Source organism: Cynoglossus semilaevis, chromosome Z (assembly GCF_000523025.1).
Source record: "Cynoglossus semilaevis isolate Cse_v1.0 chromosome Z, Cse_v1.0, whole genome shotgun sequence".
Lineage (NCBI taxonomy): Eukaryota > Metazoa > Chordata > Actinopteri > Pleuronectiformes > Cynoglossidae > Cynoglossus > Cynoglossus semilaevis.
Genome location: NC_024328.1, coordinates 1060535 through 1088529, shown reverse-complemented (window position 1 = coordinate 1088529; position 27995 = coordinate 1060535). Strand labels below are relative to the sequence as shown.

The 27995-nt window shown below is 39.3% G+C and overlaps 3 protein-coding genes across 4 annotated transcripts in view; 2 read left to right on the top strand and 1 right to left on the bottom strand.

Annotated features, from left to right (window-relative positions):
- Positions 1-15560, bottom strand: part of mamdc2a (MAM domain containing 2a) — a 19082-nt gene extending 3522 nt beyond the window's left edge. Inside the window, exons 1-12 of one of the 2 annotated variants that reach the window (XM_008335615.3) lie at positions 15248-15556; positions 14690-14821; positions 11178-11428; positions 9759-9843; positions 9025-9162; positions 7452-7708; positions 6070-6163; positions 4921-5067; positions 3667-3932; positions 3489-3585; positions 2008-2154; positions 404-663 (exon numbers count right to left, since the gene is read on the bottom strand). In XM_008335615.3, the coding sequence (XP_008333837.1) occupies positions 404-663; positions 2008-2154; positions 3489-3585; positions 3667-3932; positions 4921-5067; positions 6070-6163; positions 7452-7708; positions 9025-9162; positions 9759-9843; positions 11178-11428; positions 14690-14821; positions 15248-15296 (1923 nt within the window). In that variant the 5' untranslated portion in view covers positions 15297-15556. Of the gene's footprint in view, positions 1-403; positions 664-2007; positions 2155-3488; positions 3586-3666; positions 3933-4920; positions 5068-6069; positions 6164-7451; positions 7709-9024; positions 9163-9758; positions 9844-11177; positions 11429-14689; positions 14822-15247 lie in introns of those variants that run through there. The other variant, XM_008335616.3, reaches the window with a different exon arrangement.
- Positions 15561-18020: 2460 nt separating this feature from the next.
- ptar1 (protein prenyltransferase alpha subunit repeat containing 1) lies at positions 18021-24220 on the top strand. Its single transcript, XM_008335614.3, has 7 exons — positions 18021-18150; positions 19181-19350; positions 19545-19611; positions 19736-19840; positions 19998-20217; positions 20485-20834; positions 21281-24220. Exons 1-7 carry the CDS (start codon positions 18065-18067, stop codon positions 21669-21671), a joined length of 1389 nt encoding a protein of 462 aa, XP_008333836.1. The 5' UTR covers positions 18021-18064; the 3' UTR covers positions 21672-24220.
- Positions 24221-24947: 727 nt separating this feature from the next.
- Positions 24948-27995, top strand: part of apba1a (amyloid beta (A4) precursor protein-binding, family A, member 1a) — a 19163-nt gene continuing 16115 nt past the window's right edge. The window contains exon 1 of the mRNA XM_025053129.1: positions 24948-25499. The gene's annotated coding sequence lies outside the window, so the exon portion shown is untranslated. The remainder of the gene's footprint in view (positions 25500-27995) is intronic.

Genomic DNA, 27995 nt, shown 5'->3' with positions numbered 1-27995 from the left:
GAAAGGGAGAACAGTGAAATAGTGAGGCTACAAGGAGCAGAGGTGGTGAAGGTGCAGGAGTTTAGGTACTTAGGATCAACTGTTCAGAGCAGAGGAGACTGTGGAAGAGAGGTGAAGAATAGAGTACAGGCAGGATGGAACAGCTGGAGAAAAGTGTCAGGAGTTCACTTTTGCAACGATTCCCTATTATACCAATAGAGGGAGCCCAAGTACTACTTCTTCTGGTGTTTTATAATGTTCAATCTTACATTGTAATTATATCTAAAAGACAAGGGTTTTGTCGATGCTTCATAAAAGGCCAGTTTTTAAGTTGAATTGCATTTATGTTAAAGGGTGTGAAGTTTCTTTTGGTGCTGGTCTACCTTGACAACAGAAGCTGCATATGGACCCTTTTCATTCATACCTGGTGTCTGACATCACAGTGGTAGTCCACCATGGCCTTCATCCAGCTGATGTTCTGCTCACCACGTCGTCTCCACAGCAGCTTGTTTTGATCAATGCTACCTTTGTGCAGAAGCACACTCAGTATGCCGGTACCAGATCCATGCATGTGGTAGTAAAAGATTAAACACTGCGGCTGGGAGGAGCCCCGCAGGTCAGAGGTCAGCAGACGAGCTTTGTGACCAGGCTGCATTAGGGACGCTTCAATATACATGAAGTAACCTAGAAGAAGTACAAGTGCCTTAATAGCATGGTTATAAAGGATGATTAACGTAGCTTAGCTAAGCCTTAGAAGACACAGTGAGCTGTAAAAAATACTTTACATTCTGGCAACATAGTAAGTTGTCAGTATGTGATGCTGGCAACTTACTGGCAACATAACATAACAAAACTAATTAGTTTTTTGGTGTGGAGGTGTACAGCTCTGTAGAACAGTGAGGTTCTGTGTTATAGTTTACCAGCTGTGTCATCACCACAGAAATCTTCTGTAGAGTAACTGCTGACTCAGTTCTCCTGTCATCTTACAGTTACAGTTTTGTCCTCTGTCTTGAAATGTGTTTTTTCTGAGAACCTTACAATATGACACAATTATGATATAATGCGAATAATTTGTATAATTTATGTGACAAAAGTTTCAATCTGTTAGAACTGCCATGGTCACGCCTAATGAAGACAAAAGCCAAAAGTAACAAATAAAAAAATAAGGACATAAAGTGGCTGCTGTCTAAAACTGGATAAAGACAGCACAAGATCTGCAACTTCTACTGGTCAGCTTTGAGCAACAGTGTTAAAAACAATGTTTTTAGTCACTTTGCATAAAGGAGCGAAAATATCACAAATCAGTCACTCTGCTGCACTATCTACTGAAACTAAGGGCCAACTGAAAATAATGTTGTCCTCGTGGTCCTTTCAGCCGCCTGGTTGTAGTCTTTTCATTCTACATCAAGGCTGCCCAGAGTGAGGCTTGTGACTCACAAAGTATATATTTAAAAAGTGACATGTTACAATTAAAAGTCACTCTCTACATCCTGCCACAGCTGAGGTTTCGACAGCAGCTGGGACAACTGTAGCCTTTTGCAGAAGTGAATGATTGTAACAGAAGTATGTCAACCCCAATGATTTACTTTTCTCTTTTTTATTTTAATTCACAATTTACAAATGTCTTAGAAGAGGTCCATGTTGTAATTCTGTTATTATATTATTTTGAGCCTGTTAGAAGGCAAGATTTTGCAGACCTTACTCCACAGTGTTTATTTTTAAAGCAGGGTACGTTAAGAAATAAATAGTAAATCTTCTTGTATGTAAGAGAAATTTTCTTTTCGACAGTATTGGGTGACATTAAGTAAGAACCAAAAGTGTCAAGAGTTCCACTACTGTATGTAAAATATGTCAATGCAATTGTGCAAAGTGGATTGCAATCTGAAAACAAGAGCACAGACTGGGCAAAAAGAAACAGTACATCGTAAATAAAAAATAAAATAAAAAGGGGAATATGCCTTTTATTCATGCATGTAGGAGTGTGATCTGTGTCTAGATGAGTAAAGCAGGGACTGAAGAATGACTCACCCACCCCTGTGGTGTGGTCTCCCCTGGGTCCTGTGTAGGAAGTAGGGGTATGTCCTCGCACTCTCAGCCAGTCGGCCTTGTCTCCATTTTTATCCTGGATGTAGCCGCAGATTCCACTTTCAAAGTTACACTGGCCTGGATGGCTGCCTGTGGAGTCAAAATAGGCTTGGTCAAATTTATGCTGCACATTTATTGAAATACTGAGGGGCCACGCCTTCTCAGAAATGCTTATTTGACCTAAGGTATAATATTAATGTTCAAATTATACCCTAAGAGTTTAAAACTGCAGTCTGTATCCCTGCTGTTAACATGCACCTGCCATTGCAATCCTGTAGTAGAACCACTTTGCTGTAACATTGCACAAGCCATGAGTTAGGTAAAGAAAAACAGCAGTATGTAAAAATGCAGCAGTGTATTTAAACATGATCAAAATAGAACAAAAATGTTTAACATTGAGTGAAATAAGTAGACGAAGATGAAGATAGGTAAACATTGGCCGAGAAAACAGCATAAAAAAAAATTGATAATTTATACATTTTTAGAAGATAAAAAACTGTTGGTATTAGCTATAGCTAACGAGTGCAAGACAAAATATGCTGTACAATCAAAAGGTAGAAAGTTAGCCTGAAATCTGATGACAGCAAGAGTCACAGTAAATTATAAAGAAATATTGAACAAAAACAGCTGCAAAAAAACAGCTGCACAACTGACTTTAACTATGGGAAATGGAAGTTAAAGAATGTTTTAAACCTGACCCACAGAGTGTTGAATTCCAGATTTTCTATTTATATAAGATACTGTTTTTGTGGAGGGATTATCCACAACACAACACATCTGCAGGAAGATTATAGGCCTGAAAAAATGAAAAAACATCTCCAAATAGTAAAGAAGAAAAAAAAAACAGCTTCAGCTTCATGGTTTCAGCCAATATGGCACAAAATCTACGAGAACTGGAAGAGAATGTGTAGCTGGGTCAGAAATGAGCAGGTGTTGGGGGCAAAATGCCCTGGAAATATTGAAAACTGCTCTTCAATTTTTAATGATAGGGTTTTTTTGACGTCACGTATAAAGATATTTGAGCGCCTTCTGCCAAGCAGGGATTAGATTTTGCACACTACATGACAAACAATTAGATCATTTATATTAGCCTTTACATTCTGAGGGAATGCAGTCAGAATGTCAAACTATGAAACTGTAGCGTTTGGCTGCGATAAATTAAAAAAAAAAGATACATGGAGTTATCCCAAGTTATAGAAAATTAGCCAATAGATAAAAAGCTAAACATGAGCCAAAAGACTGCAAAATATGGCCAAAAATTAGATCTAACAGTAAACCATCTTCAATCTTGGCTTTCATACACCAAGAAAGAATGCAACAGATATCTATGGTTGATGGACAAAAAAAGTTATTTAGTCAAAAATAAAAGATAGCGAGTTCACTAAAAAAATATTTCATTCCATATTTCAAGATGACTGAATGACCTGCTTTGATCTGACAGTCTCCCATACTGACTGTGATGTCATCGATGGCCACAAGACCACACTCCCAGAAATTTGTACATATGCTGGCAAAGACTACCTGACAAAAGAGAGAAAATACAGAAATTTTAATATTCATAAAAACGTAATGTTACTTTTAACGATGATGATGATTCCATACCTTAGACATCATGGGCTTCATATAGGTGACCTCCACCTGAGTCCACACAGCTCTGGAAGAGTCAGTCAGGCTCCACACCTTCTCCAGGGCCACGTTGTTTTCATCATAGATGTAAAGAACGAGAGAATTGTCCGCTTTTCTAAATCCATGGAGCATGTAGTAGAACCTCAGGCAGTACCTGTGGTTGCCTGGTAACAAGGGGCCGTGGAGCCGACCCATGTAACCGGGTCTTGAGGCAAAGGGGGTGTTTGCCAGGAGGAAACAGCCTAAATTAGGCCAGACAAAGAACAATCAACTTAGTCTGTGGTAACATTCAAACAGCTGCAAACCTGGGTGGTGCCAAGTGTCCATCACGGTGCAGCAGGAGACCAAGAAATCGGAACCATGGAACAAGACCATAAAATTTTATCTGTTGTTGCCTTTTGCACATGTCAAGTTACGCCCAATTATTTTAACTGTTTCTGGGAGGAGTACAGTCTTAGAAGCAATCAGCTGTGGAAACACTTTGTATCATTTGTTGACTGTTTATATAAATGGACAACTGCTACATTTGTGGTACAGTGATGTAGTTAAAGGTGCAATTAAATGGTTTGTATATAGGTCTGTGTAAAGTCTTGGTACAACAAAAGATAAAAAAATTGTTTATGTCAGTAATTGTTTGTCTGATATTCATATGGTCTAAATTGTGATCTAAATTCTCTATCACGTCATCTATGTGGGGATCAATCATGTTCAGCCTCCCTCATATTCTACAGATGAGATGAAACCAGAGAGCCTAGACTAGGGATAGCACCATACAACTTTTTCATGTCCGATACTGATACTGCAACTGCAGAATATCTGCAGATACTGATTTCAATCTGAAACCTTCTTTTCTCTTCCTCATTCAAACTTATGTTGACCATTTGGGCTTAGGTATCGGATCAGACGGACTATAGTTGTTTTTTGATGCTCAATTCTGAAATATACCGATCCTGAGTATCGGATCAAACCATTCCTAGCCTAGGCTGAAGCTTAACATAATTTCTGAAACCAGCGGATACATTTTTGTTATTCATTCTTTGCCTTTGGATCCAATGATTGAAGCTCTGTTATTTGCAGTCAATAGTGTTTCCTTTTGGAGTTTGGATGAAAAATGACAGCACTCAACGGTGTCAGTAACAGTATATCAGATGTTGATAAATTTGGCCAATGAGAGCCTTCCTCTCAGAACTCTAGCTGTTGGCCTACACTGAGTGAGTTAGTGGAAGTAACCTGTTCCTGTTGTATGGTCTCCAATCCTGTAGGCATTAGGTTTGACGGAAACTCTGTTCCACACTTTACTCTCCACTCTATCCTGGTGGTACAGACAAAGGCCATTCTCAAAGTCACAGTTGGCTATAGAGGGGTCGAAGGCCGGCTCTGGAAAAGGAAGTCAGGCATAAACATTTAACTTGTCATTTACTGTTTCCATTTTTCATGTGCAAAATTGTAAGTATGAGCTTGTATGACAACAGCAACGGTAAGAAAAGTTGACGTGGATTTCCAAATAAATCCAAGTGGGTTTTTAGACACACACTCTCATCAAGCATGATTCTTTATGTGGAAATATTATGAGAACCAGGGGAAAAACATCTATGAGAAGGAAAAAGGTTGAGTCAGCGTCTGGTAAAGATGTCATTTCACTGAACACAAAGGAAAAAAAATCGATGCACAGCAACAGTGAAGAAGAGAGGAAATTAGTCAGGTTTAGGAGTCATTTATGTTTTGCCTTCACTCTGCGTTTTTACAAAAAAAAAAAAAAGAAAGACTTTGTTCCATAGTCCATGTATGTGTGAGGTTAGGGGTCTGGACAATTAGGAGGCTAAGATCCCACCAAACCCTAAACATTGTATAAAATTTAGTTTTTTTACCTTGTTATTTTAGATTCTGAACTTAGTTATTTAAATAATAAACTGATTCATAAAGTATATCCATGTTTTTACTTAGTAACAAACACATTATGAAAAATTATGTATCATTATATCATTTTTACATATCTGACATTCATCTGCAGTTTGATGATAATGACTCTGAAACACAGCTTTTAATCATATGTGTTATGATTTACACTGTATTTTCCTCTAAACAGGATCATAACTTCAAATACTGACATAATGATTTGTTATAATAGACCCAAAACCAACTAACTGCGACTATAATTATCTCATGAAGTGTTTACTCAAACCACAAACCAATGGTACTGCTGATTTACTGCTACTCATGTTCTACTGCCCCGGGCTTCAGTTTTACACACCAGGAGGTTCTTATCAGGGTTTTTTTTTTGTGCAGGTTATTGTTCTAAACTTGTAGGTCAGCTTAGTAAGAGAAATGTGTTTGGGACTTGTGGTCATCCCTGAAAAAACTCCTCATGTTTGCTCTCACCCGTGTCAGTGTGGCAGAACTCAGGAGAAAAGGAGATGTCATCAATGGCCACATATCCTCCTCTGGCACTATTAAAAGCCACTTCAAACACAACCTGGAAAGTTGCACAGATACAAACATCAACTATTAACAGATGTGTAGTGAGCGGTCCACGGGCTGGACCTATTCATCATGAGAGCTCTGTGAATTGTGATGCTGTAAATCTGGTGACTTATTGGGATGAGCTGGCAGCTGCAGAAGATGTGGTGAGCAGACAGTGACATCAGTGTTCTGTAGGGTTAATTCAGGAACATGGGTGTTTAGTCAGCAGGCCAAGTTTTTATGGAAAAGCTCTGTGCAACTCTTGGCTTCACCGAGCACAGGATCTGACCCAGTTAGTAGTGTTACGCAAGCTTTTTTCCACAGCAGCATCAGCAAAAGCAGCAGCAGTGAAGGCAGCAGCAGCACGGCTGTGGGAGGTGTTTTTGGCTAAGAGCACAAAGAACAAGACAGAAAAGGAAGAGAAGTGGAAATCCACAGAGGAGTGAGTGTATATCTTTGTGTGTTTCTGGCCAGCTGCACATATCAGCAAAAAGACAACAAAAATACAGAGAGAAGGACAAATGCATCTGTGACACCACAAAAGTTTTTCTGAACAGCAAGAGAAAACACAGGTGTCATTGAACACATGATTCTCCTCGGTCGAGGTGGAGTCAGTTTGACAGTGAAACTTTATGCACTGCGAAACCAAAGCTCCAATTCAACAAATATTACAAGAACCCTCTAAGAACTGTTGTCAAGAAATACAACAGGACAGCCAGCAATTTCAACAGGACAGAAGTCCCACAAAAAATGGACAGTCCCCCCAATAAACTTTAATGCAGTCTAAGAACATCACAACAGATGGTGATCTTTGAATAGGGTCAATGCTCAAAAAAATTATACGAGATTATAAAGATTAGAAAGATTATACACTCGCAGGCCGCTTTGTATCTTTGTAGTATCAGATTGGGCTCACTTAAAGTTTCAGATCTGCCTCGACTCTCAGAGAATTAAATAGTCTTTTGGACCATTAGTTGACAAGTCTTCTACAAGTCTTCTGCAGGAATACTCCTGAAGATTCAGTTAGTTTTTTTTTTAAAATAGAGTGCAGCTCAGTTAGAACTTTATCAAATTGTCCCATTCATTTTGTTCTATTGTTTAAATGCATATAGTTCCTACCAAGCAGACAGTGTTTGCCTCAACAAACAGTTGTCAGTGGGTGTACAATAAATAGTGCAAACAACAAGTATGCAGATGTGTAGTTTTCTCTCAATATTAGCACAAATGACCAGATATTCAGATAATGAAAACATATGTATAAAAGCATTAATCTGAAGTCAACTAGTCTGTCCAGTGCTGACCTGCAGTGGGTGGGGGGCCTTGATGTCAACACTGACCATAGTCCAGTTCAGGGTGAAATACACCTCTGGCCTCCAGATCTCCTCATAATGACCCAGCTGATCTCTGCTGAAGAGGGAGAACATGTTTCCTCTCTCCTGGTCACGCTGGTAATAGAAGGTCAGGCAGCCGGCCATGGGGGCTGTGGTCATAGGTGACGTCAGCTTGGCTACTTCTTGGAAGTGCTTGGCGTAGACTGAGTCCACATACATGAAGTGTCCTAGAAGCAGTTGATGATCAGGATGAGATGGGTTCACATTGTTAGAGGCAGATAAAAAGTCAAAGTCATCAGTGGACAGGTCTGTTACACATCTATGCAAAAGACAAAAAAAAAAAAAAAACGTAAAATGTGCTAAGGTCATTATTGTAATGTTAAAACAATGAATACATAAATCAAGCATGTTAATACCATTCCCCACCTACACCAGGGGTCACAAACTCAAATTACCTGGGAGCCAATGAGGCGAGGAGTAGGAGAGGCAAGAAATAAAATAAAATTGGAGCACTTGACGCTGAGCCATATCTGCTCTGAAGAAGGGACATTTTCCCCTATCAGTTTAACTGTCTATGGTTTGAGTTTTTTACTTTCAAGACTGATATCTCTACTACTCAGAGGAGACTGTGTTACCTTATCTGTTGATTAGGTGTACAACACACGACTATAACAAGCTGCTTTTAAATACAGGGCAGGCCAACGTGCTGACAAATTGTATCAACATGTGAGTGGCGAAAAACATTCTATATGGGTTACAGCAATTTCATTTTTTCCTAGGACAGTAAAGACCTGCTGCCTTTACTTTACATATATCTTCAATTGGTCTAAAGTTTCTTGGAGTTCCTTCTGATTGGTTGAGTCAAATAGCCAATCAGAAGGAACTCCAAGGAACTTGGGACTAAGTATTAGATTGGATGTTGTCCAACCTCATTGCAGTTATCCCAGTCTTCAGCCACTCACTTAATAGTTTACTTTTTAAAAATATTAACATATTTTGTTCTTTATATTTTCCTTAATATTATGTAAATGTCTACACCTCAGTCTAACCATGTGTTTCCTCTTATTCAGAGCTAAAACCTCCCTGAAGCTGTGGCAGTCTGCACTCACACTTCACGGGTTGGGCGGCAAACTCTGCAATTATAACCACTGGTGTCAGCAGCAACACAAACACACATGTGGTTTGAAGTGTAAATTATATGAGGTACCGAGACATAGTCAGCGCTCGGCACATCACATCCCACCTGCACCACAAACCATGCAGTGACACGTCACGACAATAAACACTGTCTGTCTGTCAGTGGAAACAAAGGGGTAAAACTGATTAAACACAACAAAAGCCTTTGGTTAGCAGTGCTGGAAGTTCACAGCTGATGACTGGGTTGAGCTAAAAACCACAGAGGCTGGACGCAAACATCAGGACTGAGCTTTAACACTACCAACAAGATGCGTAGTTAATGTGTATTAAAAGTTGAGGTGTTTCCATGAGTCTAAATATTAGGTTTTAATATTGTGTGTGTGCATGTGTGTGTGTGTTTATAGACCTCTCTGGTTATTGTTGTTGGTGTGTTCTTTCAGCAGGTTGGACGCTGGTTCTTTTGCCACACCTCCCACATACCAGTTGACGTTGGGGTTCCAGCTGTTACTGTATCCACACAGGTGATGCTCCTCAAAGTTGCACTCTGGAAAAAATAAAAAATAAAGACAGAGTTTTTCAGGAACAAACACAGTTTAACCTCAACCAAGACATAAATCATAGGTGAAACATCTGATTGTTTCAGTGTTTTCTAAAGTGGGTTGTAGGATCTACTGAAACTAAGTTGATTCAGCAAACAGTGCAACAACAAACTTTTGCCACTGAACTTGTGGGGTAAATTTTAATCTATGCTACGCTGAATATGAGATTCAGACATTACATGGAGATATAAAGGTATGTGGGTAGGAAGGTAATTAAACAAAATAAAATATAACATTTACTGGAACAAGTTAATAACTAAAGGTTTGCTGTTATACAGTTAAAAGTAAAGAAGTCTCAAGAGTAGCCTCCAAAAAAGAAAAACAATTAGCTGCACTGTACAAGACAGTATGTCAAGCCAAAGAAAGGCTAAAATAGCTAAATGTTTCTCATAATATTGTGTGTTTAATAAAGTTGTCCTAAGAGTTGAAAGTTGTCGAAATATGTTTCCACCCTGCTGATGACAATATGTTATTACAGTACCTCATACAACCGCACTTTAAAAAACCCACTCTGTCTGTTTGATTTGATTCTGGCACTGACCTAAACAGTAACCAGGAACAATGTGAATTTCAAAGATGGCTACACTATTCCCAGAGCCACGTTTAGGTCGACCTTCCAGCAAAATCTGTGAGAAATAAAACATAAAAGGTGATTTGCAACAACATTAACACAAAAACATCACACACAGCATGTGTTCCTTCGTTTTAATGATGATTTGAGGCAGGATTTCACAAATTACTTCACAAAGTACAAAAGAACAGACTGTTCTCAGACAGAACAACTACTCTGGTGTCAAAAAAAGTACACCACCAAGCAAGTCTGCTGAGGACCACCTGCAGGAAAGTGGCACAGACTCTGAAAAAACAAAATTAAAACTCTTTTTATTCAATGGTGATGCAAATTTTTCAGGAATAGAGACAGATGCACAAAGTGTGAAGGAGAGATATGTGTTCTTTTAGCCCCGTGAAACCAAACTTGAAATGATCCACACATTATCACACTCAAACTGGAGCCAATATGTTACACTGTATACAATTAATTACTGTGTTTATTCTGTGGCCGACGGCCACGGACTTATCTATCCTCACAGTTTCCCAATATGCTAAACAGTTTTTACATTTTAAAAAATAACATCTGTGGTAAGATTTACTCTGTGTTTTATTTGAAGTGCTGTTATCTCAATAACTCCACCACATGCTCCAGCCCGGTGCACTTAGACATCGGTTTATCATCCAAAAAAAAGGCGTTGACTGAACCACTTAGTTCTTTTTTTTTAACCATTCTTGGTGAATTAGGATGGACTGAGCTGCTCACCTTTATCTGATACTTGTGATCATGACACTTCAGGAGACAGATCTGGACTGCAGGCAGGCCAGTTAAACAGACACACACTATGTCAATGAATTGTTGCGTTACCGTTTATGTTAAAACAGCTTTCCATAAGTACCAACAGGTCTGCAGTGTGGACGTATTTGACATAATTGATTAATTATTATTATTAATAATTTATTATTTATTATTAATTTATGCAATTGTAGATCCTTGATTATATTGAGGTTTAGTACAGGGTCATAGCTATAAATGCAATGGTACTAATAATTTAAAATAATCTTTCATAATCAGTTTTCGGTTTAAATTAAGAATTATAATTTTGGTGCATCACTAATTGATGCTTTTGTAATCTGTGCAGAACAAAGCCTGACAATGACATGATACAAAAATCCAAATAGTTCCTTGGAAGAGATGATATCTTAGAACACATACAATATGTCAAACTCAAGGCCTGTAGACATTATCCAGCCCACCACCTCATTTTTATGTGGCCTACCACATATTCGAGTTCAACACAAATGTGGTTGTTTGAAATAAAACTCTATTGTATAAAGTTGATGCTAAAGCTGACTGGTTTGGTTAAATGGAGGTACAAATGGAGAATGGTTTGAACAGTCATTTTTTTACCTGATGTGGGTTGGTGGTGTTGGGGAGATCAACACTTGCGATGAGCCAGCTGTCAGACGGGGTGTTGGCACTCCACAGACTGTAGTCAAAGTTGTCGCTGTCAGGTCTGAGGTGGAGGTGAAGTGAACCTTGTCCAGTGATCTGGTAGACCAGCCTCAAACAGCTCCATTCCTGTTGATCCAGCACTGGACTGACCAGAACAGCCTGCTCCTGGTCTGACAGGACAGCCGAGTCCACTGTAACTAAATGTCCTGTGGAATTGAAGACACATTCAATAATCGACATCGACAATTTTTGGGGGGATTGCCTTCAACAAGCTCCACTGACATCTCCAAATATGGCTTCCACAGGGACCTAAGCAAGTAGAACAGAACCAAGTAAAGAGACGGGAATATGCAAGTGTTCTTCAGACTTTATGATAAAAAGAGCTAAATCATGTAACCGAGAAACTGCATTAAGACTCAAGCTCTGAAGTTGAAGTTTCCATCGTCCCTTTATGTCACATCTGACTCTCTTTAGCCGAACGAAGAGCAGAGAGACGTGCAGTAGAAATAAACACTGTTCATGAAGAGCTGCTCTAAGTGCCTTCAGCTCTACATCTAGATGACGAGGAGGGGAAACTCTGGTTGTATTAACAGTGGTATCTAAAACCTTTTTTCAGGTCAAGTGGAGTTCATCAAGAGACTGCATGGACTGCACCTGACAGGTAAGGCCAAACAGTGTTTCACCAACAGTGTAGAGAGCTGATATCAGGCTGAGGTCACAGTAATCTGCAGGTTAATGTGACTGTTTTACCCTTACAGCCCTATACCAGCCACTCATCTTACTGTCTCAGTACCAAAAGCTAACCTTAGCCTCAGAAAGACATTTGTAAAGGAGGTAAATTACTGCTTTCTACCCAACCGTTTAATAGCCTTCAAGTTAATATGGAGCAAATTAACTTCAACCTGCATGTTGTTTTTTTACAGGCAGTGGAAAAAAGTCAGTAGTTGCCAAAAATGAATGTTGCTCTAGCTCTTCATCAAGAACATTGACTGAGTTACAGGGTTGGATTCACCCTAAATGATGTTGCTATGCTGCCTGTACCAAACTCTCAGCTGATTTTTCCTTTAACATATTTTGTATCTTTCCCTTGTTGCTTTTTAAATATTAGCACATTTTCCCTCTGAAATTGTCAACATTTGAAAAATCCCAAACTGGTCCAGGAGAATTTTTAAACAGAGGAAAGATAAGGATAATTCACTGTGGTGGTCTGCAGGACTGCAGTGAGGCCCCGACAGCTGTCCAACTCACTTCATCCATCCATGTCTTCCTGTTTATATCTGTCTAGCACAGACTCATCTCTTTGTTTCTGATGTCTCTGTTCAGTGACTATAATCACCTTAGGACATTCATCCTGGACGGAACCACAAATTGTCTTGGCTCTTTTTTTCAGTGCAGCCTCCTCACCTCAAACCCATATTGCCATGGCAACCAAACAGAAAACACTACCATAACGGTCCTCTTTTTATGTGAGTCTATGTGCTGCCACAGTGGGTGTAGTCTATCACCAACATCTCCCAGACCAGACTAGTGGTTAGAACCCATTCCATCTGAGTCTGCTCAGTGGTTTAGTACGTAACACACTGGGTCTTTGCTACGGCTTGTGTGGGGCAGAACTCAGTTTTCTTCTGAATATGTAACATGCTAGCAGCACCAAGCACACACACACACAAAGTTAAAACCTCGCCTTGGAGAAAGATGGCACTCAAAAATTTATAGTCACTTGTCTCAACAGTGGGAACGTAAACAGTGGTGACAGATGAGCTCAAACAGAGGGAGCAGCTTAGGGACACTGTGTGTCTTGATGGAAAAACAAAGGTAAAAACTAATTTGGAAATTTACATTGGCATGTGGATGGAAAAGCATGACACACTTCTGTTTTGCAAGTGGTCCACATTCAACACACCCAACATTGTAGCGCTCTGGTGAGGTTTTCTTTAGAGCAAATACTATGTTTTTGTTTGATGTAATAACACAAATGCTACTTGTTAAAGGGTTGTGAATTCTATGGTGTACACATTTGTATGTGTTCAAATTCTAAAAGAGTAATCTAAAAAAGATAAATGTTACATTATAGTTATGAAATAACCTTTGTGTATCTTTGCAGAGACCATGTCTGTCATTCTGGCCATTTTTTCCCCAGACATTTAGCAGCAGTTTCGTGGACTTGCTTTGCATTGCTTTGTTTGTTGCTGTGCAAAACCTCCTGTAGGAGAACATCACATTCCACTTCACCACAATCATAGATTCACAGGATAAAACAGCCAGACATAACCAGACTTATGTTGTTTATGCTGTACAACTAGGACAGCCCCGATCTGTACATTTGGGAAACTAAACAACCACTTAACAAAGCAAGCACCAACACAAAACAGCCAGCTATTCTGGTCAGGATTTATCCCCCTGTTTTTAGAGACAAATAAACGCTCTATTCAGGAGAACAACATATGCATTCTGACCAGAGAAGACAGATGGTTTAGGAGATATGACACTGACCTGGAAAAATCATTTGTTAACAGTGGGGGTGGATTAATGCACCCGCTATTACCCCCCTACCTTACTGTCTCCTCATGAGAAACCCAACACTCTGAACAAATCTGGGCCTTTTCCACTGCAGTACAGTGGAAAGTACGCCAGATCAGATGTGTACTGTTCCATACTGTACCGTTCCTTTTTGAACTTAAACATACCACCCACTGGAAAGAAAGCAAATGTGTTGTGATGCTGGGTGACCTGTCACAACACATCACAAAAGCATTGACTCATCAGGTTTTTTTGTGTGTATTTCTGAGCCTTTGTTTTTGTAGCTGGTGTGTCTGTTGCACTTTAGTTTCAAAAACCGAAAGTAGAAACTTACGAGCGGCGGTTGTGTAATTCACTGTCACAGAACGTGACGTCATAGGACAATTACTGCAGCATTAGAGTTGAAGGGTAAACGTCGGATCAGATCAGAAGGCCTGGCTCAAAGACATTACAGTGGGTAACAAGCTGATCAGTAGACCTGGAGTAAGTCGATGGGTTTTACACTTTGTAAAAATAAATATCTGTCTATAAATAAACATACTAACATACTCTTATGTGACATCAGTTAAAGAGATGATGGTCTCACCCTGAGACTCCGTATTAAATAGCAGCAGTTGTAGGTGTTTGAACTGAGTTTGGGTTTTCTGCAGTAGCCCAGACGTACAAGAAGAAAAAATAACTAATATTTTGGACCATAAAGCAATGAATGGGATTCATTAATTTTATATAGATTAATCATTTTTTTATCATTTATAATTGATTGTACATGCTTTGTTTTCAACTTGTAATGATGCAGACAAAACTGATTATTTGTGCTTAATCACTACATGTAACCTGGATAGTGATATTACTGCATAGTGATATGACTTTTATCTAGAGGTTAGATGTATGGGTGTTTGTGTGTCAGTGTGTGTTTGTTTGTAGAGCAGCTCCACACCACACAGTACCTTCTTCATTCATACTCCAGCTGCCAGATTCGGATGTGTAGCCGCAGGTGCCCAGTTCAAAGTTGCAGGATCCAGGCAGCAGCTGTGGCTGAGCTGTGGTCAGTCTGCACAGCAACTGCAGCACAAGCAGGACTGCAAAAAAAGCACACAACAACAAACGTATACTAGTCTAATATGTGGGGGGAGATCAACATTGTGACACAACAAGGTAAATATCAACAGTAAGAGGAAGTATTTCAGAGGAAAACTCGAAAATGTTATAGCATTTTAGGATTAAAATCTCCTATGCAACAAAAGTAATAACTGTGACATAAAATCAGTTAGTGATTAAAGAAAAGGTTGAATTGTCCTAGAAAAAGGTGCATAAATGAGCTCACAGTGAAAGATTACAGTCTAAAGTCATTTGTACTGTGCCCTTGCTTTGAACTACATCAAATAAAATAAATGTAGTTTCCCGTGTGGAACCAAGAGTTAGTTTTCAGAATCTCATAACCAAACTAACTACGACTCTATCCACTGCTGTGGAGACTTAGAACAAAAAAAAAGAATTTGATTTACTGTAGAGATAAATGCAGACGCTTCTCATCGTGTCCACCGCTCCCCACATTGACTTTAGGCGTTCTAAAATTGTGTTCTCCTGGACTTCTCGTCTCCTGGACTTCTGGCGTTCTGATAAATCTTCCAACACGACCACAGCACCTAAACGGACGGAACCTCCACTGTGTGACTGAGTGTCTTTCACATGTTTCACCCAGACTTGCCGTTGAATGGATGTCCGGACTGAAGCTCCAGCAGCTGCTCCTCCTGCTCCTCCTCCTCCTCAAGAGGGGAGCTCTGCAAAGCGCCGATTCTGACTCTATTCATACGTAGGAAATCAGTTTCAGCACCGCGATTCCAGGTCCTGTGTGTGTTTTGTCACAGCGTCACCTAGCGACTTGATTTTCCCCTGTAAGCCATATTTCGTATTATTAAAACATTTTAGGCCAATCTAGTCTCACCAAAAAGTCAAATTCATAAAACATTTTAAAAGAGAGAACAATGTGTGACAAAATGTTCACGATTAAACATAATTCTCTACATGGCTAAAAGCTGTTACTTAATTATCGTGGTTTCAATTCATATTATTTCGTTTTTGTTTTCTTTCATTTTAACTGATTGCCCTTTAGTTCTGATATATTATCTCAATCTTTTCTTTATTGTGGAACATTTTAATGTTTCTCTTACATTTATAACAAAAAATGTTCAGAAAGTGTATTGTTTTTACTGTAAGTAGCTTCTACAAATATGATAACATTAGTTTGGCTTAGTTTGGTAGATTTTAAAAGGTAAATAGTAATTAAATAATTTATCTAAACATCCATCCTAGATTTAGGAAATGACTTAGCTTATCTCTTCCTTCCATTTCCCTTTCCTTATTTTAAGGAGGATGGAAGTTGAAAACCACATTTGAAATAAGCACTAACTCTAGCTTCTGTCTTTTATTAGAAGACGTTTATATATGACTTCATCTTACATTTACCTCCTGCCTCTTTTGTGATTTTACACCACCATCTGACCTGGCTTTTCCTAGGAGACAACTGCATAGCATGGTTATTGGTTTTTCATTATTTGAATTTGACAATGTTTGTCCTCTTCGATCCTAGTTCTGTTCACCAGCCAGGAAGAGAATAAAAGGTCAGGAAGGACATCATCTGGTGTAAAACGCTGTAATTTCTTCCTAGAAGAAAGCAGCAGCTGAAAGTATTCTACTCTGTGACTAATTAACTTGTGGTATCTCAGTCCATGTTCATGGTACAATAACTATTATTCATTTCTGATTTCATATGAATCAGACTGGATCGTCTCCATTCATTGCATCATGTGTTTTGCTCAAGTGTGAACTGCAACCTGGTTTTCATATGGAGAGCATATTTGAAAGCTTAGGCCTAACCATGTTTCCAAGGTTTTAGTATTACTATATTGGTGAAAACGGCCATGATGCAATTTGGCTGTCACTTGTTAAGGAGCCAGTTGTTGGAGGGTTTGGGGGAAAAGGGAGGTAATCATTTGACCTTGAAATTGAACATCTGTGAACAGTACAATGTGGATGAACTTTGTGAATGTGGATGGTACAACATGGTCAAGCTGCTATTTGACCTATTTGATCAGAAACACATAAATAACAGCTTACAGTCGTTCATGATCTCCATTGAATGGTGTCATAAGTAATTGTCTCAGTAAATAAAACTGCTGATAACACACAATCTATGAGATTCTTCACACTTGGAGGAGTCATCGGAATAGTCAGTGTTGGACTAACTGCAGCCAGACACTGACAATATATCCTGGGAATGTTGAGGTCGCCTCACAGTACAGACCTCTGAGCGTTGTTAACTGCTGTTTATTCTTAGTCGTTCCTATTGAAGCAAAACAAAAACCTTTCAAAAACATTACAACATGACTTTGCCCTATTTTGGAATAATACACTCAGAGGATCCCTCCTGTGGTTCCTTTGGAGGTTTCCTCCATTTGTTTGCAGTTTAGTGATATTTGGTGGAAAGCTTTTCCAAAGCCAGATGATAAGGTTTAGTGTGAGTGGCTGTTGAATCTTTCAGATAATGTTGAGCCAGCACTCCTAGAAATCTAACCTCCATAAATGTTAGTGTACAGACTCAGATCTGTTTTCAGGTTTTTCACACAGACTTGATTTTAAAGTGAAAGTATAACGGGTCCCTGTAACACATTCAAAATGTTTGACAATGTTTGACAAAGAAAAAATTCAAGAAAAAATCGTATACTATTCTGACGAACTTACATATTCGAATTCCTTGAGGTTTAACTTGCTACGTCTAACATAGCCTCAACAGTTGGGCTAAATGGCCTTGGAGAAGGTGTATGTGACACAGATACACCTCAGGAGGGCGACAAAGGAAAAGCTAGTGGAGGACGATACATATACAGACATACTGAACACCCAACAAAATGAGTCCTCAACAAAATTGAGTAGTAAAAGGTCAAATTTTCTCAGCACAAGACCACAGGCTGTTCACATACGCATATTTATGGCTCTGCATAATAACGCTTAAAAGATAATGACAATCTAGGGCAATTGTTTGCAATAGTAGAATTAATTGCTATCAATACGGTAAATAAATAATTATGGTATTACTTATATTGTTTGAAGATGTTGTAAGAGCAGCAGTTGTCAAACGTAGTGTTAGCAATAATAATAATCGTTTTAGGACTAATGCTACTGGCAATAAACAGTATAATTACAATAGTAATAAGCGGCGGTACGACGTATGTTCTTTTTCGCTTTCCGTACTCGGTTTTATTTATTTATTTATTGATACCCGGAAAAATTCCCACCCTCTGACGTCAGTGGGTGCTCTAAAAATGGCGGAGTCGGAAGAGGAGGTGAACGTTCTGGTGCAGAGAGTTGTCAAAGACATTACAAATGCCTTTAAGAGAAATCCCAACATGTAAGTAAATGGTTTTTGTGAGGATTTACGCTACAGAAATACGTGGACCGTCTCGTCACGTGAACGCCAACGTTAACAACTACTGCGTCCGGCATTAGTCTTCCGTTGGTTCGGACTATTACCTGGAATGTGAGCCGCCCAGAGAAAGTTGACAGTTTGTTTGTGTTTTTCGGACCGAAATGGCTCTAATGAAGAAACATTCAATGACATTTTTAATGTCTTATTTGTTATGTAAGTATTTTCTAGCAGAGCTAACTAGATAACGTGATAAAGCTGCGGTTCTCGAGACCGGACTTCGCAACTTCTTCGTTAGCAGCTACTCTCCTGACATCACAACATCTATATTATTTAGATGTGTATGCGTAGAGTGGAGGGAGAAGAGCGGGCACAGTTTTGTGCCTTACTTTACTTTTTTTGGTCGTTTGTTATTTGAGAAACAAACATTTGGGTTTGAGGTGTTGAAAAGTGCACATTCATTTTTAGCTAACAACTTACTTGCTGTCTGTAGGTGTTTCTGGGTGGAGTTGTTTATCAGTGGAAAAGTACACCCAGCAGGTGGCAGCAATTCAACAGAAAGGATGTTAAGCTACCTTAAAATCCATGATAGAACAGTGTGTGAGGCTGACATAATTGACAGTAAGTAGTGTAATGTTTGAACCTCGACACAAGTTTTGTGTGATCCAGTGCAATTTTAGGTAGGTGTAAATTTTGATCAAGTTTCAAACTTTCAAAGCTTCTCAGCACTAGATCTATTTGGGCTACAGATTCAAGATAATGTCACTCTAATTTACTAGTTTTATAAGATAATTAGTCCAAATGTGAATGGCTATGTTGTGAATGTCCTTGTTAGCAAATGTGGAGTGGTTGATAAAATACAAACTTTGGCCTTGAACTAACAAATATTTGTGTAAAGATAATGCCTATATTTTTTTGTATATGACATAGTACAAAATTATATAATAACATAATCATGTACTGTGGATTAATCCTGTCCTTGTCTCTTGTTTACTGTGTGTTCTGTCGTCTTCAGTGATGAAATTGGTGTGATTCAGTGTCCAGAAGCGCGTTGCAACCGCAGTCCCATTGTACTGGTAGAGAACAAGCTGGGTGTGGAGAGCTGGTGTGTCAAGTTTCTGCTGCCGTATGTGCACAACAAGCTGCTGCTATACCGCCAGCGCAAATACTGGCTGGACAGGGAAGGTAATACAATTAATCAGGGGTTGTGCAGCAGAATGATTCAGTTGTCTTGTAGGTTTGGATTGTATCTTTCACCTATTTTTCTGTCTCGTAGATGATAAAAAATATCTTTGTTTGGCTGGTCTTCAGTGGCAGCCTCTAAGAATCCTCAACTCAATAATGAAGCTTAAAAAAATTGTAATTTTTTTTTCTTTCAGCTTTGGGGGATATCACATGCACTTTGTTGTTGCTAAATCCAGACTTCACAACAGCATGGAATGTCAGGTATGTTGGCCAACTACAACTTGACCACAGAACAAATTATTATTGTTGTTGTTTATTATAAGAACAATGGTTTTTGTAATTAAATTCAGAAAACCATCTGGTTTTATAAACTGTTTGTGTAAAGGAAGGAGCTTCTACAGTGTGGGGTTCTTCACCCAGAAAAAGACCTGTACCTAAGTAAGCTGGCTCTCACCAGGTTCCCCAAGAGTCCAGAGACATGGATACACCGGTAAGATTTCATCTATTTCTAGTTTTTCTTTGTTTTATGTTATTCATGTGAAAATATTACCAGTTCCTTCTGAGACCGTTCTAATGCTGAAATGTTTTGAAATACCTACAATATTGATGCACATCATAAGTTGGCAGCTGCTGTTGTCTCACTTCAGGCGCTGGGTGCTGCAGCAGATCCAGAGCAGAAAGCAGGAGCAGGGTGATGCAGCACAGGTAGATGGAGAGAGGAGCCACCAGCTGAGTGACCACCTGGCCAGGACACTCCACCAGGAAATGAAGGTGTGCTCTAATGCTGCTGGTCGCTACCCTAGCAACTACAATGCCTGGTCCCATCGCATCTGGGTGCTACAGCAAATGGCGAAGGGCAATGTCAAGGTAGGATGAAGGAAAAAATAAATTGCACGGAGGGAGCTTTTGATGGAATTATTGTAGTTATTTTACCTTGATTACTTAGTTTCTTATGATTTTAGAGTGTAGTTAGAACATGATTGAATCTGACTTTGTGGTTCTGAAGAGGTGTTGTTTGATGCGTTTAGAAGACATTGTTACAGTACTTGGGTGGCTCAACTGAAATGCAGCCTCAAAAGAATCTTGCTCCCAGAATTTTGATTCTTTGTTCCTTGATGTCTCATCTCTGTCCAGGTTTTTCACGATGAGCTGTCGTCCATGCGTCTGTGGGTGTCCATGCATGTTTCTGACCACAGCGGATTTCATTTGAGGGAGCTCATCACTGAGCTGTCCAAAACTCCAGCTGCTAACACTATCACAACCTGTCCATCCCAGTGCCAGTCTGTCGCAACTCCCAGCACCAGTCCCCACCATCACAGTTGTGCCCGATCTAATGGTCAGCTCTCAAGAGGAGATAATGGCACAGATGAGGAGGAGAGACAGCTCAGCTCTACCACTGTTCTTCAGCTTTTCCACCAGGAGATGGAGCTGTGTTCTGACCTTATCCAGTCCTACCCTGGACATGAGACTCTCTGGAGTCATAGGTATAACAACACAACATAACACAGTGCACCATTTTCATATTGGTTAGACATTCCCTCACCAGATTGACTTTTGTAGAGATGGGGAAAAAAAATTTAATTCTTGATTAAGCAGAATTGATTATAAAAAGTTTCTGTCATCATGTTAAAGGATCTAATCTGAAGAATTGTTATTCACATTTGATACCTGGATGTGGTACACAGGACTTGTACGATATGTTCACATTTTGTGTATGCAAAGAGATTAATGGTATTTCTCCATCTCCTACTTGAAGCATGGGGTTGTCGTAAAAATCACTTTGTGTTTAATGATCTTCCTCAGAAGTCATCACCAAGAATGTGAAAGTTTTTTACCTGTTTTGTCAATGTTTTTCTCTTATAATCTCCTTAGGTTGTTAATATTTTTCAAGGTATTGAAAATAACTGTACAACTTTGATTATTTTTTCAGGCGACATGTCTTTTATTTATGGCACCACTGGAAAAGGGAACATCAGCACCTCAGCAGCAGTGACAACAGCAGCAGTGTTAATGGAAATAGGCAGAAAGTCGAGTCTCACGGTGGCGACGGTGGTCTGCCAAAGGTCAACGGTGAAAGCTGTGCAGACCAGGTGGAGAGCCAGAAAGAACGAAGTCCCACCGTTGAACCCATGGATGTTGACGTGCTGTCTTTACATGACAGTAAACGACTAAAGAGAGGCGTCCCGCTGCTTAGCATTACATTGTCCTCTGAGCACAGCTTCTTAGATGAAATCATGGACCGATGCTCTAACCCAGAGCAGAGACGTTTTGCTCTAGCATATGAAAAGTGGTTGGACACTGTTATTGGTCAGCGGCCATGAGACAGAGTCTAGGATATCTAGACTCTTTTCTTCACAGACCACAAGTTTAGGATCAGTTGACCTCCTGTAGCTCTGATAGAAACAAATAGACGGGCACAGTTTAAACTCTGACCTTGGCCGGAGGTGAGTAGAGAGGATGGTGATGGGATGTTGTTCCTCAGAAACAAACCTGGATTCTCTTGAGCTTCATCTGAGCCAGTGCTTCTTCAGAATGGAAATCAGCACAAAAGAAAGCCTATAGTTTTTTGTTATTATTTTATTTTCATATAGACTCCGCTCTTATTTTAGATTTGCTCAGTACCTCAGGACAGATTTCTACATTTTGTCCCAGTGTTCAACCACTAAATGCTTTTTTTCCTCCTTAAAATATTTCATCAGACAAACCCTTTTTTTGGGTTATAGGTTTCTACATTAGGATTCACACAGGTGAACTAATCATTATGTTCATTGAACCCGATATATATAATTCTATAGCCTTTTAGCTGATATTTATATAGGTATAGGATATATCCATGACAGTATGAAATAATGATTGACAGTTAATGTAAACAAACCGTAGCTACATTTGTCTTCACCATTATTTTTACATATTGCAGTATGTCTTTTGGCTCATCTTTGAAACGAAGAGCCGAAAGTCGAAGTGACTTGCAGTAAATCATGACACAAAAATATTAAAAAATATTTAAAAAAGGTAATGTAAAAACAAAGGTGTTTGTGATGAAATATTTTCTCATTGCAACAAAATGTCATCAAATTCAAATACCACTTGTTGCAATGTCAGGTTTAAAGCACAGAATCCTCAGATTTCCATTCTGAAGGCAATAATGGGTGTAAACCCCTTTTTATGTTGTGTTTTTGGTTGTCGCTGCTCTTCTGGGCTCTTCTCTATCCTGTTATTCCACTGAATCCAGTTGCTGAATCCTACATTGAAATGCGTGTGCGCCTTTTCAACATGGTCCAAAACTTCTTTTTTTTTAACCTTGATTTTTATGTGTGCACTGACCTTGGTCATCTGTAAGAGTTATCTTTTGTTAACCTGCAGCACTGAGACCATTAGCAGATCAATGTCGGCACTATTTCTTTTGATTAACTGGTACTGAGGAAGGACCGTGTTAGCTGACAGTGCCTGGAGCTACACGTTCCAGCTACAGCAAGTGGGGTGAACATCAAGGATGAGTCTCCTATCCAAGGTTGCAGCCAAGCTTGTAGAAATAACGTATATATTTGCCAAACACCATTTAACAGTACATTTGAACCTCAGACTATAAAAACGTCTGGTTTGCTACTAACCTATGTATCCAGTTGACACAAAACCTATAAATAGTTTTTGGGATACAATACATTTATTCATATTTTCTGACCTTTACATTTTAGTTAAAGGTCCACTTTGCAAGAATAGGTGACATCTAATGGTTAGATTAGACGAGAGGAAGGCTGCGTGGCTCATCCTTCATTTCCTCAGAAGAATCCAAGAACTTAGAATGAGGGATGTCGTAAAGATGACTATTGGTCAAAAACGCTTCAATAGAAATAGATCTTTTTGTTTTATTTTATTTATATAAATACATATACAGTATATCAGTAAAAGTATTACTTAGTATTATTCTGTAAGTTTCTGCTCCCTGGAGCCAAACAGTAAGTAATGCAGAAACAAGGCAGTACAACCTGGTGGATATTGTTGAAGCACAACCCTTGTTGACAGTACATGACAACAGGCGTTGAAAAACACTTTAATGTAAAAGTATATTAGAGTCGTGTACAAACCCTCATCAATGTTACACACCAGACCTTTAAATAAGTACTGCTCATTCCTTCATTCCTGGCTGGCTTATAAGAAACGATTAATGATTTTACTGTGGCTGATAACTCATAACCTGCTTTATTTAAAAGATAAGAATCTTTAAAAAGATCACACTTTTTTTCTGTGATTTGAATAATTATTATAGCAGTATGATTTCTCTCTGTTTGTGACTTTTGTCTAGGTATGGCGCTACACAGCCTTTTTCATATGCAATACAGAAACAACTTAGTATCTGCCGATACCGATCTATCCAGTACTTTCTATCCTACATGCTGTGGGCTGCCATTTCTGGGGTGAAGGTGTCCCTGAAAGGTTGACTGATCCTAAGTATCGGATCTAGCCTTCCCTACTTTTATCATGTTGATTTTGTACATGACGTGCTTCTATAATCCTTCCAGTCATATTCGGACATCTAAACTTCCAGACCCCATATACATGCTGCAAATAATAATATATTATCTCACACAGGCACAGAGGACTTAATAGCCAATCACCATCTTTCTAGTGAAAAACAACCAAAAATTTTAGGCCCAGAAATATTAGTAACTAAAAATGTCACCCCTTTACTGTGATGGGAAGCTTTACTGCTACTGAACACGGACGTTGGAATTCAAGGTGGACGCGGGGTTCGTTGCTGCTTCAGTGCCCTCTTGTGGAAAGAAGTTCTTTATGGTAAAAGCTGGTTTAACCCCTAACCTTGAATCACACTTAAAGAAATAATAAATGGAATATTTCATTACTTCAACTATATGGCATAAAAACTACACATCTATTTTAAATATTTTCAGTGGGAACAAATACAATTTAGACTTAGTTTAGTGGTTATTGAATGGTGGTGCTAACATTACACTACTTGACACACATTTGTAGCCATGCTCATATCACCTTGTAGTGGCCTCGGTGCTGAATGCCCACATAAAAGCCTTCCATGTTACTTTTACTACATTTCTTCACTCAGATATTTTTTCGTGTGTGTGTTTAAAACAGTGTATGTGATGTTTATGTTCACTGGTTAGGAGAATTTAACTTCGTTACAGACTTAGAACTTAAACTTTAATTTCTATTTATATCTATGCAGAGTGGTTTTTAGGGTTTATTAAGCTTTAGCAAATGATGTAGCTTGTGTTTTCTTTGTTTGTTTTTTTTCCTAATTTATTCTTTAGTAAACCTCGGCAGACACACTGTTGTAAACGATTAACCTTTGAAGCTGAGAACAACCAGTGTAAATGTTAAAATGCCATTGTCTTCAGCTTTTAAAAATGTCAATGATAAGCTGGTTGTAATTGGGAATTGTTTTCTCAATGAGGACAATAAAAAGGCACAGTTAAGATTTTTTGCAGTGGTTTTGTGTGTGATGCACTGTACAGTACAATACCAGATACATTTAAATTCAACGAGGTCAACTTTAAATAAGAAAAAAAAGGTCGCTCTTTGCCAAGAGTGTCACAATATGGCTGAAAACAAATCCACCAGAGATACAGCAACACTAAGAATGTTCATAACAACAATTTTAAAAATAAAAACAAACTGGTGAGCACTGCTTCATTTGTGGGAGGTCCCAGAATGCAAAGAACAGGTAGCTCTGGCAACAATTGAGATTGAGAAGAGTTTGGAGGAGGAACTTCTCAAAATACACAAGCACACCATGTATACCATCAGCATGTATGCATGCACACCTCTATCTCTATCAGTAAAAGGCTGGAGTGAAGGCAGGAGGTGGTCATGAGAATTTATTTTTGTAATCACTGTGTTTAATTAAATATGTTTCAATAAAATGGTCATTTTAAAACAACATATTCTTTGTCAGACTGTGAATGTGGATAAATTGTTTTAAACTGCTCTCTCTGTTTGTCCTGCATGTGTGATGCTGTGACGGTGGGATGAAGGAGGGGCGCACACGCACACGCCCACACGCACTCACACAGTCGGCAGCAGCAGCAGCAAAGGGGAAGATGGAAGAGTAGGAGGCGGTGTCAGAGCGGATCTCCAGCCCGCAGCAGCATCACCATCACCGCTGATGGTCGCAGGTGAGTCTGTGGGTCCTCTGCGTGTTAGTGCCTCCGCGGCGGAAGCAGCAGCAGCTGGTAACCAGACTGTGGTGTTTATTATTGTTGTTGTAACGGTGAGAGGGCTTCACTGTCGCCGCTTGAGGAGTGGCTACTACGGAGACAGATGGGAGAGGAAATGCCATATCTGGGTCCAGAGACAGAGACCAACATCGGACAACGCTGGCTCCGTGTACGAAGGCTTTGTGGAGGGCGACCGACCACTGGCCTCACATAAATGAAGGCCTGAGAGAAGAGAGGCCCTGTTGTTTGCAGGCGGCTCCGCACAACCAGGCTGGCTGATCACGGTCCAGTCATCATCATCATTGTCACAGTGGCCTGGCTGCCTTTGGTTCTCTGACTGTGGTCTGTTTGTGCTTTTGCATAATTGCATCTTGCAGAATCTGTATTGCCTTTTGTGATTGTTTGTGCTCAACAAAAACAACAACACACACGTTTGCAGGGTGTGTGTGTGTTGGATGCAGGTTGGTGAGTGTTGTTCCTGCGGTCTGTCAGAGCTGCAGCAGTGTTCAGGATCACACACATTGGTTTTCATCACTCTCACGTTTGCAGCACACTGGGACATTTGGAGACAATGACTATTGAATATTGATAGTAAACAGTCCGGCCTTTCAGACTGAATATAATATAATATAAGTACTTAGTGTCATTAAAACCTGACGTTTACAGTTCAACAAATCTTTGATTGGTAAAGCTGATGTGTCCTGCAGCACAGGGACAGTTACCTGGTAACAGTAAATATAAATGGACCCAAATAACCACATTGTCTCATATATGCCTAATCAACCTTAAATACTGAGCCAAACAAATACCGTTGAAGCCCACATTCTTCCAATCCGTGGCAGCACATTAAGTTGATGTTGATCCATAGAATGTAAAGGCAAAAAGTGGAAAAAGTATAATAAGGATAGTAAAATAAGCATTAACATTTTTGACAAATGTATCTGTGCCACCACAGTTGCTGGTGGTTGGTGGCTTATAATTGTAATTGGTGGTTACAGATCATCTATAAATAATTAATGTTCAAATGACAAACTGTTTCACTTAATGTGAGCTTGTAGAACATGAAGATCATTCAGAACACTAACCTAAAAAGAGGGGGCCCACTACTGTGCTTCGTTTGGCCCCTAAATTGGGATGGATGAGGGGTCATTAAAATTCAGACCGTGTCTGTCTGATAGTTTCAACACTGAGTGTACCAGCAGGGGGTGCGCTGAGCTCAGTCAAAGCTGACTGTGTGTCTGAACTTCATACATCTCCCCCTCAAATTATCTCAACTTTAATTTAGAATATATTTATATACTTATATGTAAGCATGAATATGAATCAATGTATTTTTTATTTACAACAATTTATGAGTTTGTGATTGTTATATTTATTGCAAACTGATATATTGAAATATTCTTTCTCAGTGGCGCTTTGGCCCAGAGGCAATGTCTCTGTTGGTTCCTTCCAGTGGACTCACCACCCACAGGAAGGTTCAGGGGGGATGGTACAGTGCAGTGTGATTTGGGTGGAGGTCATGGAGACAGCTGCCCCCGTGACCCGGTAACAGATAAGCAGATGAAAGAGGATGGATGGATATTCTTTCTCAAAACTTCGCATTTATCACTATTTAACTAAACAAAACAATAACAGACGTATAATTATGTAGAAAACCTAAATATTAATGAGTAACTGGTGTAACCTATCAATGTGTTGGTGCGCTCATGTTAAATATATTAGTGTCAGACAGGAAGTGACAGTCGTGGTGGTGGAGATGAAGAGTACCTCTGCCCCTGGAGAGGTCACCTCTTCATCTGCCCTTCTACAGAGAGTAATGACAAAGTGGTTTCCAAGGCGACAAGCAGTCGGTTGATGTCAGGGCTTTAAAGCAGTGAGAGAGGCCAGAGGATACATACCACTGTGGCAGCCTTCAGATAGTGTCTCCTCCTTTCTATGAAAGCCACACACTCAGCGTGTGAAAACATGGAAGCAAATGTATAGGACCAAATGTTGGAGCATAATTGTAACCAACAGTGACAAATAATCACTTAAATTAAAAATAGAAAATGGGTAAAAATCTTTAAAAAAAAAAGTGACAGCAAAGACCATACAATACTTTCAGACAAATGGTGGTTCTGTCTGGTTTAAATATTCCTGTTTTCTAGACATTTTTTGTAACATCAAAAAAGTAAATCCTTATCGTCCAATCAGGAAACACAGAGACATTATAGACAAGTTAGGGTTAGGGTCTCATTTCATCCAACAAAAGTTAGAGTAACATCAGTTAAAGTACTGCCAAGCTAAGCTAAACCTGCTAAATCCAACACTTTATCTCTGTTGGATTTTGATTTCACCACCCACCTGATTTATTTACCCCATCTACCCCTGTTTTAGATGCATTTAAATTCAGCAGTTGTGCTCCATAAGCAACAACAGGTGGCTGTAGCCACACTGTCGTCTGCTTTGGTGTTG

Bases quoted from the DNA above. Each gene is read 5' to 3' on its own strand.
- ptar1 (XM_008335614.3), top strand. From the start codon at position 18,065: ATGGCGGAGTCGGAAGAGGAGGTGAACGTTCTGGTGCAGAGAGTTGTC. The intron at 19,351-19,544 runs GTAATACAATTA...TTTTTCTTTCAG, and splicing joins ATACTGGCTGGACAGGGAAG to CTTTGGGGGATATCACATGC. The intron at 20,835-21,280 runs GTATAACAACAC...TTATTTTTTCAG, and splicing joins GAGACTCTCTGGAGTCATAG to GCGACATGTCTTTTATTTAT.